The sequence below is a fragment of the Physeter macrocephalus genome, chromosome 3 (genome assembly GCF_002837175.3).
Source record: "Physeter macrocephalus isolate SW-GA chromosome 3, ASM283717v5, whole genome shotgun sequence".
In the NCBI taxonomy this organism is placed as follows: Eukaryota; Metazoa; Chordata; class Mammalia; order Artiodactyla; family Physeteridae; genus Physeter; species Physeter macrocephalus.
Window position 1 is genome coordinate 1,979,960 of NC_041216.1, and position 11,736 is coordinate 1,991,695.

Sequence of the window (11,736 nt, forward strand, 5' to 3'; positions counted from 1 at the left end):
GGAAGGGAAGGGAAGAGAAGGGAAGGGAAGGGAAGAGAAACTAAGAAAGGAGGAAATCTGAATAAATGTTCAAAATGCTTCTAATGGAATAAAGAAATACTGGAAGGATAAATAAGAAACTAATAAAAATAGTTACTAATAAGTCAACTTCCGTAAATTAGAGCACCACCACTTGGTGCTCTGGGAAAAATTTTGGTAAGTTACTGAAGTCTTGCCTGGAAATTCCTTCTTTCCTTCCTGCCTTCTCTCCTTCCCACCCTCCCTTCCTCCCTTCCTTCCTACAAAATGCATTATTTATCTACAAGAGAGTTCTGGAAGACAAGAAGGATACAGGCTCCTTGGGCGGGGAAACAATAAATCCAGTGGCTATAGTTTCCTTGCTACCGAGGAAGTTGGGGGTATAGGGCCCAGGGAGCTACAGTAAAAACAAGCTCTGGTGAAGGAGATCCCTCAGCAACAGAGATGTCACTCATCTTAGGTGTGTGAGAGGAAAGGCAGAGCAGTCTAGCTCCTTGAGCTGAATATCTGAAATCGCCCTGTCTACAACACACTGGCTCTTGCTTCCATCTGCCTTGTGTTTGATCACTTTGCCCACCCCTTCAGAGGCTGATCGTTCTGAAAAGATTAGATGCTGTACACACTGGAGCCTAAACCATATTAGTTCTCTATGATATGTGATTCCAACTACCCACTCCCCTATCACTGGTTGATTCTGTAAGGCAACTTCATTTTGATGATTAAAAATGCCCAAGTTGGTTGTATCTTTGTAAGAGTCTTTTTTTCTTTAACGAAACCCATTATATTTTTCATATTAATTGTTCCCTGTGGGGAAGAAGCGAACAGAAACATATCCTCTGTACCCCAATTTCTTCCTCCATACTCACTGGCAAAGCAATAGAAAAAGGCAGGCAAGAGGAGACTAGCAAATGCTCAGCACCTATTGCTCTGGTGCACTCTTGTAAAATGCAACTCACTTCAAAATTAGAAGTCAGAAAGAACATAACTTTAATACCTCTGCTTTCTGTTCAGCACCCACCATTTTTCCAGGAGAGTGGTTTCCAAGTTGCTTATTCTCTTGAGATTCACAAATTTCTCCTTTAAGCCTTTCAACCTGAAATACAAAAGCATTTTAAATACAAAAGTGACGGGGGATGCTTTGTTTTAAAAATATACAAGTAATACATGAATACATTCTTCGTGTAAAAAATTTAAACAACATATAGGTATGTAGAGCAACAAGTGATTTTTTCCTTCACATAACTCTGCCCCACAATCCCGTTTCCCTTTCCAGAAGTACTAATGTTTGGGATATACCCTTCCTGAACTTTATCTCACATGTAAGTGTATGTTTGTGTATATATAAAACATAAACATTAAACATATTTTACCAGTATTAGATATACAAATTTCCAGAGATTTAGACAACTTGAACAGTGTTTATTCATTCTTTCTTATGACTGCATTTTAAAAATTAGGATAAAATATACATAACACAAAATTTACCATTTTAACCATTTTTAAAATTTTTATTTATTTATTTATTTGTGGCTGTGTTGGGTCTTCGTTGCTGCGCACAGGCTTTCTCTAGTTGCTGCGAGCCGGGGGTACTCTTCGTTGCGGTGCGCAGGCTTCTCACTGCAGTGGCTTCTCTGGTTGCGGAGCATGGGCTCTAGGAGGGCGGCCTTCAATAGTTGTGACACGCGGGCTCGGTCGTTCTGGCTTGCGGGCTCTAGAGCGCAGGCTCAGTAGTTGTGGCGCACAGGCTTAGTTGCTCCGTGGCATGTGGGATCTTCCGGACTAGGGCTCGAACCCATGTCCCCCTGCATTGGCAGGCAGATTCTTAACCACTGCGCTACCAGGGAAGCCCCTTAACCATTTTTAAGTATACAGTTGAGTAGCACTAAACGCATTCCCATTACTGTGCAACCATCACCACCATCCGTCTCCATAATTCTTTTCATCTTGCACAACTGAAACTCTACACCCATTAAACAATAACTCCTCATTATGCCCTCCCCCACAGCCCCTAGAAACCACCATTCTACTTTCTGTCTCTATGATTTCTGACTACTCTAGGTACCTCATATAAGTGGAATTATACACTATTTGTCTTTCTGTGACTCGTTTATTTCAATTAGCATAATGTCTTCAAGTTTCACCCATGTTGTAGCATATTTCTTTTTAAGGTGGAATAATATTCCATTGTATGTATACACCATATTTTGTTTATCCATTCATCTGTCAATGGATGCTTGGGTTGCTTCAACCCCTTGGCTATGAACATGAGTGAACAAATATATGTTCAAGTCCCTGCTTTCAATTCTTTTGGGTGTACACCCAGAAGCAGAATTGCTAGATCATATGGTAACTCTATGTTTACTTTTTAAAGGAACTCCCATACTGTTTTCTACAGTGGCTGTACCATTTTACATTCTTAACAACAATGCACAAAGGGTTCCAATTTCTCCACTTCCTCATCAACATTTGTTATTTTTTATTGTTTTGATAATAGCCATTCTAATAAATATTTATTCATTCTTGCAACAAAATTTCTTGAGCACTTATTATACGCCAGGCATTGTATTAGACACTAGAGATATGATTGTGAAATGAATATAATTAAAATTGAAGTGACATATAGTATATTTAGAACTTCGAAGTACATATTAAAAATCAATAAATTCCTAAGAAGAAATGATTCAAAAACATAACACAACTACGGGTTTAGTATTAATAATCTCAAACTTTGGTAAATGTGATAAGTATAAACTATTATCTAAATCCTTATTAAAAAGAAAAGATCCTAAATTGACACAATAGCAGTAACATTACTGTTCAGCATATGTCATTAAAATGTATAAAATAGAAATACTGATAGAAGCATCTAGGTCAAAGTACAGCGCTACCTGGGATGCTATAGCCACCAGAATCAGTCTTCACTAATGACCAATAAATGAAGTACTGATACATCTAGCTTGCTTAGCTGCTGACTGTTACTATTCTATACACATTTAAATTAACGCTAAGAAAAAATTAAATAACTTACCTCTTCTCCAAGTACCTTTCTTTCTGAGTCAAGTGATCGAACTCGATTTCTTAAAGCCAGAATTTCCTCATCCAGTCTCTGATTATGTTCCTTTGCTTTCCGTAGGTCAACTGAGTCTAAAACAGGGAAAATGTAGTTGACTCAACTGGATCGAAGTTTTAATTTGGGGGCGTTAACTCTAAAATCTGAGGAAGTGCTGTTTCCTGCCGTTCTTGTCAGTCCTACCGTGTCTCTGCATATGTGATTCTCCACAAAGAAGAGCTGCTAGACTCTCAAGTCCAGCCCTAGAATGTTCTACCAACTAATGAAACAGAACAGAATGTTTTTTTATTTCTCATACCAGTCTAATGAGCTGGACTTTTTGAGTATAGGGTTTCCATCAATAGAGATTCTTCCAGGACCTGGAATTTTAAAACAATTGAGCCTCCCTTCTAAAAGTGAAACCACTAAAAACATCATCTTCCTGATGGTCCTGTGGTCCTGTCTCTCTTACACACTTCATATATTCCTCACATATTCCTAGATACTTCTCTTGCACTCATTAACCGCAGGGCCTCCATAGACAGCTGATGTAGTGAGCTAGGAGTAGTGAACGGACAGACTGTAAAGTGAAATCAAGTTGATTCATCAAAACCATCTTTCTCCTGTAGCACCTCTGCCTGTAGGCTACTCTCAGCTCAGCACCTCATGTTAAGACCTGCTCTTCCAGCACTCATCAAAGTTTCAATAGTACAAACTTGTTGCCTGTAACTTTCCCAGATTTGCAGCTGTTTCTTTTTTCACTTATGTTTCTCCTATTTTTCTTTTGCTGCTTTAAAGTCTCCTTTGTTTTCCTTCTTCATTGCCTGTTCTGTTTTTGACTTGTATTTTTCTTTCTCCATTTTTTCTTTTGTTTCCCTTGCTACCCTCTTTTTTTCCTTAGTGTGTAAATTTTTTTAACTTGAAAAATGCTGAAAACACACCAAAAAGAAAAAAAAAAAGCATTCACAACCATATACATATATGGAGGGCAAGATTTGTTCTACCTTTTGCATATGCAATTAAAAAAAATTTAAACAATGCTATGCAACACTGTCTGCAACTTTACCACCTGTGAATACATCATGGATATCTTTACAGGACAACTCTTATAAAGTCATTTTCCATTTCTTATTTGGAACTATTTTATAATTGAGGTATAATTTATATACAGTATAATGTACATATCTTAAGTGTTCAATGAATTTTGACAATTTTATATATCTGTGAACTTCCCCTGAAAAAGATATAGAACATCTCCATCACCCCATAATGTTCCCTCAAATCCTTTCCAGTCAGTTCTCCACTCCCACCCACCCCTACAACCACTTTCTGACTTCTATCACATAGACTAGTTTTGCTTGTTCTTGGGTTTCATAGAAATAAAATCTTACAATACACATACATTTGTGTCAGGCTTCTTTCACTCAATATATACAGTATTTTGGGGATTCATTGGTGTTTTATCAATAATTTGTTCCTCTTGACTCTTTAGTCCATCTTATTAATTTACCACAGTTTGTTTATGCATTATCTCATTTTGTTCTGCATAGTATGCCACCGTACAAATTGCTATTTTTTGTGTCACTTTTCCCCTACTGATGAAGATTTAGGTTTGTTGCCAATGCTTATTCTTGTAAACAATTCTAAAATTATTTTCCTTGTTCATCAATCTCTAGGTACTTATGACATTATTTCCAAAAAAAATAAATCCCCAGAAAGAAAAGGGATAGCTGGATCAGGAGACATGTGCATTTAAAAAATTTGACAGAGCCTGCCAAATTATTCTTGCCAAATTATTCTTCAAAAAGATTGTACAAAGCTATGTTCTGACAATGCCATTGTCCATTTCTCTATACTATATATTACCAGTATTTTTAATTTTCACAGATCTTAAAAATACAGTTGAATAATGGCCTATTTTAAATAGGTCACTAAAATCAGTACTGTTTTGCTTATTACAAATGGAATATAGGCTTTTTGTTTTAAAAAGAAAAAATCAAGCTATACGGTTATGTTCAGAGCAGACATTCTCATCCAACCCTTATCTACCCTGACCCGAAATAATGTTGTTAATACTTGGTAAATACTCTTTAAAATTTTTTATATGCATATTCTAATGTATAGACAAGGGTTGTATTGAAAATATTTAACAACTGGTAAAGCATGGACCCTCATCTATGAGAACGTAGCTCTGGAGCAGAGTTCTACAGAACATCCTGCTGTGCCAAGTATTATCCCTCTGGTGGCTGGAAAGGCAAGGGGCTGGAAGGAGCTGGGACAGTTGGGGCAGGTGGGAGACACTTGGCAGATGCGGGGCAGTAGCTACTTAGAACTTATACAAAACTATCCCAGTGTATTCACAACTTTACTGCCATACTAATGTGTATCACCTCATACAGTCCTGTGAACGCACATACACATGCACCCCCACACACACACACACCCTATAAAAATAAAAACCAAAACGACATTACACTACATGTATTACTCTACAGCTTGCTTTTTTTCACTTGATAACATGTCATAGACATCTATTCATGTCAGTGCACAAAAATCTATGTCATCCTTATTAAAGTATCCATTGTGTGGTCACTTTTTTAGCCAACCCATTGCAGATAAACACAATTTGATTTTACTACCCCAAAATTACTCCTTACTCTTTGTATTTTTACAAGGTCTTCTGCAGTCATTGGGAATAATGTAATGTCGTTGGTTTTGTCATCAAGGTAATGCTGACCACTTAACAGTTGGGAAGTACGTATTCTCTCTTCTTCTATTTTCTGGAAGAGTTTATGTAAAATCAGTATTATTTATTCCTTATAAGTTTGTTAAGTGAAGCCATCTGAACCTGGAGTTTTCTTTGTGGGAAGATGTTTAACTATAAATTCAATTTCTTTGGTAGATTTAGGGCTATCTGTTTCTTCTTGAGTGAGGTTCGGTAAACTGTGTCTTTCAAGGAATGTGTCCATCTTAACCAGGTCATCAAATTTATTGTCATAAAGTTGCTCAATATATTCCCTTATTATCTTTTTGATCTGTAGAAATGTTCTCTCTGTCATTGCTTATATTGGTAATGTGTGTCTTCTCTCATTTTTTCATGAACAATCTAGTTAGACGTTTACCAATATTATTGATCCTTCCAAAGAACCAGCCCTTTATTCCACTAATTTATTCTATTTTGTTCTGTTTTTAGCTTTATTGACCTCAACCTTATTTTAAACATCTCCTTGTTTCTGCTTGCTTTGGATTTAATTTGTTCTTATCCTGGGTTTTTAAAGTAGAAGCTTAGATTATTTTGAGTCCTTTCTTGATTTCTGGTATAAGCATTAAATGGGATAAGTTTCCCTCTTAAGCACTGGCTTAGATCCATCCCACAAATACTGAGATGTTCAGTGTTTTCATTTTCATTCAAGTTAATTCATAGAAAATATTTTGTAATATCCCTTGTAATTTTTTCTCAGAAGGCATGGCAATTTAAAAGTATCTTATTTAACTTCCAAATATTTGGCGATTTTCTAAACATACTACTGTTACTGCTTTTTAGTTTAATTCTGTTATGGTCAGAGAACATAATTTGTATGATTTCAGTTCTTCTGCAGAAATTTGTTTTATGGCGATAGCATATTTTTGCGAATGCTCCATGTGTACTTGAAAAGAATATAATACTTCTGGTGGAGTTTTCTATAATTATCGATTATGTCATGTTGCTTAGTAGTGTTATTAGGTCTTCTCTATGCTTACTGATTTTGTTTTCTTGCTCTGTCAGTTACTAAGAAAGCAGTGTTCATTTTATAATTGTATTCATATATTTTTTAAACAATCCTCATCATCAATTGTAATGCATGGGTTTTTTTCTCCACACACAAACGTAATTCTCCAATGCCAGCTTGGTGTTGTACAATTCAACTCAGTTCTGAGGCTATCTACCTGGAGATAGCATGAGATGCCACGGGTTAAGGGCTCAGCCCCACAAGACTGCCCTCTGCTTCAGATGCCAATTGCAAGGGCAGGTTGTTATCTGTGCTTCTGACCGATTGGTTATAAATCAGAGGTTCCCATGACCTCCTCCTTGGGTTTGATTAATTTGTTAAAGCAGCTCACAGAACTCAGGGAAACGTTTTACTTACTAGATTACCCGTTTATAATAAAGGAATGTAACTCAGGAATAGCTAGATGGAAGAGATGCCTAAGGGCAAGGTCTGGGGAAGGGGTGCAGACCTTTCATGCCCTCCCTGAGTGCGCCACGCTCCCCAAATCTCCATGTGTTCACCAACCCGGAAGCTCTCTGAACCCCCTCCTTTGGGTTTCTATGAAAGCTTCATCACACAGGTATGACTGATTAAATCACTAGCCACTGGCAATTGAACTTAATCTCCAGCCCCTCCCCCCTCCTAGAAGGTGGGGGTGGGGACACGGAGGAGTTGGGGTTAAAGAGGGGGCGGAGGGTGGGGCTGAAAGTTCCAACCCTCTAATCACATGGTTGGCTCCCCTGGCAACTAACTCCCATCCTCTGGTTACCGAGGGGCTTTCCAAAAGTCCTCATTACCATGACAAAAGACACCCCTACTGTTCTTATCACTTAGGAAATTCCAGGGGTTTGGGGGTGGCAGAAACAAGGATGAAGACCAAATACATGTTTCTTATTATAAATCACAATAGCACAGGGTAAATAAACCTAGTTTTATAACTATAAAAACCGGTAAACATATTTTAAATTATTTTTGTAGTTAGTTACTACCATTATGACACTCAAATGTCATTACATTATTTATAGCTGGTATCATTTTTACACAGCCAAGATAGGGTCAGATTAACTAATTCACCACTTATTCCAAGCCTATTGGCTTCCTAGCAAACAAATATGTGCGAGGTGTTGTTAAATGTATTATAAGTTGTCTTGATCTCAGTGGTCCCAGTAAAATACGTATTGTTTGTGTTGACCAAAGGTTTTGGAATTAGACATACATGGATTCAAATACCAGCTCTAATACTTAATGTAGCTTTTTGGTTTTTTTTTGGCTGCGCACGGGCTTTTCTCTAGTTGCGATTACCAGGGGCTACTCTTCATTGCGGTGCACGGGCTTCTCATTCCAGTGGCTTCTCTTGTTGCGGAGCACGGGCTCTAGGCACGCAGGTTTCAGTAGTTGCAGCACACAGGCCCAGTAATTGTGGCACGCGGGCCCTAGAGCACAGGCTCAGTAGTCGTGGTGCGCGGGCTTAGCTGCTCCGCGGCATGTAGGATCTTCCCCAACCAGGGCTTGATCCCGAGTCCTCTGCATTGGCAGGCAGATTCTTAACCACTGTGCCAGCAGGGAAGTCTCTAATGTAGCTATTGGACAATTCATTTCACCTTGTCATGACTCAGTTTTTTAATCAATGAAATGGGAATAATAATACAACTTGGCACTGTTGTTAACATTAGAGATAATCCATTTAAAATGCCTGACAGGAGAGGAGGTTCAAGATGGAGGAAGAGTGAGACGCGGAGATCACCTTCCTCCCCACAAATACATCAGAAATACATCTACACGTGGAACAGCTCCTACAGAACACCTACAGAATGCTGGCAGAAGACCTCAGACCTTCCAAAAGGCAAGAAACTCCCCACGTACCTGGGTAGGGCAAAAGAAAAAAGAATAAACAGAGACAAAAGAATAGGGACGGGACCTGCACCAGTGGGAGGGAGCTGTGAAGGAGGAAAGGTTTCCACACACTAGAAGCCCCTTTGCGGGTGGCAGAGGGGAAGCTTCGGAGCCACAGAGGAGAGAACAGCAACAGGGTGTGGAGGGCAAAGCGGAGAGGTTCCTGCACTGAGTATCGGTGCCGACCAGCACTCACCATTCAGAGAGGCTTGTCTGCTCACCCGCCGGGGCGGGTGGGGGCTGGGAGCTGAAGCTCGGGCTTCAGAGGTCAGATCCCAGGGAGAGGACTGGGGTTGGCTGTGTGATCACAGACTGAACGGGCTAGTGTGCCACAGCTAGCCAGGAGGGAGTCCGGGAAGAAGTCTGGACCTGCCGAAGAGACAAGAGACTTCTTCTTGCCTCTTTGTTTCCTGGCGCGCGAGGAGAGGGGATTAAGAGCACTGCTTAAAGGACCTCCAGAGACAGGCGCGAGCCGTGGCTATCAGCACGGACCCCAGAGACGGGCATGAGACGCTAAGGCTGCTCCTGCAGCCACCAAGAAGCCTGTGTGCGAGCACAGATCACTATCCACACCTCCCCTCCCGGGAGCCAGTGCAGCCCCGCCACTGCCAGGGTCCCGTGATCCAGGGACAACTTCCCCGGGAGAACGCACAGCGCGCCTAAGGCTGGTGCAACGTCACGCCGGCTGCCGCCGCAGGCTCCCCCCGCATCCGTACCCCTCCCTCCCCCGCGGCCTGAGTGAGCCAGAGCCCCCGAATCAGCGGCTGCTTTAACCCCGTCCTGTCTGAGCGAAGAACAGATGCCCTCCGGCGACCTACATGCAGAGGCAGGGCCAAATCCAAAGCTGAACCCCGGGAGCTGTGCGAACAAAGAAGAGAAAGGGAAATCTCTCCCAGAAGCCTCAGGAGCAGCGGATTAAATCTCCACAGTCAACTTGATGTACCCTGCATCTATGGAATACCTGAATAGACAACGAATCATCCCAAATTGAGGAGGTGGACTTTGGGAGCAACAATATATACATTTTTTTCCCTTTTTCTCTTTTTGTGAATGTGCATGTGTGTGATTTTGTATAGCTTTGCTTTTACCATTTGTCCTAGGGTTCTGTCTGTACGTTTTTGTTTTGTTTTAATTTTTTTTTACTTAAAATTTTTTTTCTACAAAAACAAAATTTTTTTCTTAATATAATTATTTTTTATTTTAATAACTTTATTTCATTTTACTTTATTTTATTCTATTTTATCTTCTTCTTTCTTTCTTTCTTTCTGTTTTTTTCTCCCTTTTATTCTGAGCCGTGTGGATGACAGGCTCTTCTTGGTGCTCCAGCCAGGCATCAGGGCTGTGCCTCTGAGGTGGGAGAGCCAAGTTCAGGACACTGGTCCACAAGAGACCTCCCAGCTTCACGTAATATCAAACAGTGAAAATCTCCCAGAGATCTCCATCTCAACGCCAAGACCCAGCTCCACTCAATGACCAGCAAGCTACAGTGCTGGACACCCTATGCCAAACAACTAGCAAGACAGGAACACAAACCCATCCATTAGCAGAGAGACTGACTAAAATCATAATAAGGCCACAGACACCCCAAAACACACCACCAGGTGTGGACCTTCCCACCAGAAAGACAAGATACAGCCTCATCCACCAGAACACAGGCACTAGTCCCCTTCACCAATAAGCCTACACAACCTACTGAACCAACCTTAGTCACTGGGGACAGACACCAAAAACAACGGGAACTATGAACCTGCAGCCTGCGAAAAGGAGACCCCAAACACAGTAAGTTAAGCAAAATGAGAACACAGAGAAACACACAGCAAATGAAGAAGCAAGGCAAAAACCCACCAGACCTAACAAATGAAGAGGAAACAGGCAATCTACCTGAAAAAGAATTCAGAATAATGATAGTAGAGATGATCCAAAATCTTGGAAATAGAATGGAGAAAATACAAGAAACATTTAACAAGGACCTAGAAGAACTAAAGAGCAAACAAACAGAGATGAACAACACAATAAATGAGATTAAAAATTCTCTAGAAGGGATCAATAGCAGAATAACTGAGGCAGAAGAACGGATAAGTGACCTGGAAGATAAAATAGTGGAAATAACTACTGCAGAGCAGAATAAAGAACAAACAAACAAACAAAAAAAAGATCTACTGACCTTTCAGCAGAAACTCTGCAAGGCAGAAGGGAGTGGCAGGACACAAAGTGATGAAGGAGAGAAACCTACAACCAAGATTACTCTATGCAGCAAGGATCTCATTCAGATTTGACTGGGAAATTAAAACCTTTACAGACAAGCAAAAGCTAAGAGAATTCAGTGCCACAAACTAGCTTTACAACAAATGCTAAAGGAACTTCTCTAGGCAGGAAACACAAGAGAAGGAAAAGACCTACAATAACAAACCCAAAACAATTAGGAAAATGGTAATAGGAACATACATATTGATAATTACCTTAAATGTAAATGGATTAAATGCTCCAACCAAAAGACATCTATTGGCTGAATGGATACAAAGACAAGACCTATATATATGCTGTCTACAAGAGACCCACTTCAGACCTAGGGACACATACAGACTGAAAGTGAGGGGATGGAAAAAGATATTCCATGCAAATGGAAATCAAAAGAAAGCTGGAGTAGCAATACTCATATCAGACAAAATAGACTTTAAAACAAAGACTATTATAAGAGACAAAGAAGGACACTACATAATGATCAAGGGATCAATCCAAGAAGAAGATATAACAATTGTAAACATTTATGCACTCAACATAGGAGCACCTCAATATATAAGGCAAATACTAACAGCCATAAAAGGGGAAATTGACAGTAACACAATCATAGTAGGGGACTTTAACACTCCACTTCCACCAATGGACAGATCATTCAAAATGAAAAAAACCAGGAAACACAAGTTGTAAATGATACATTAAACAAGATGGACTTAATTGATATTTACAGGACATTCCATCCAAAAACAACAGAATACACATTCTTCTCAAGGGCTCATGGAACATTCT

The 11,736-nt window shown here is 39.9% G+C and overlaps 1 protein-coding gene across 1 annotated transcript in view; it reads right to left on the minus strand.

Moving 5' to 3' along the window:
• Nucleotides 1–11,736, minus strand: part of CCDC30 (coiled-coil domain containing 30) — a 168,196-nt gene that overhangs the window by 116,959 nt on the left and 39,501 nt on the right. Inside the window, exons 9-10 of the mRNA XM_055082633.1 lie at nt 3,047–3,162; nt 1,013–1,111 (exon numbers count right to left, since the gene is read on the minus strand). Of these exons, the coding sequence (XP_054938608.1) occupies nt 1,013–1,111; nt 3,047–3,162 (215 nt within the window). The remainder of the gene's footprint in view (nt 1–1,012; nt 1,112–3,046; nt 3,163–11,736) is intronic.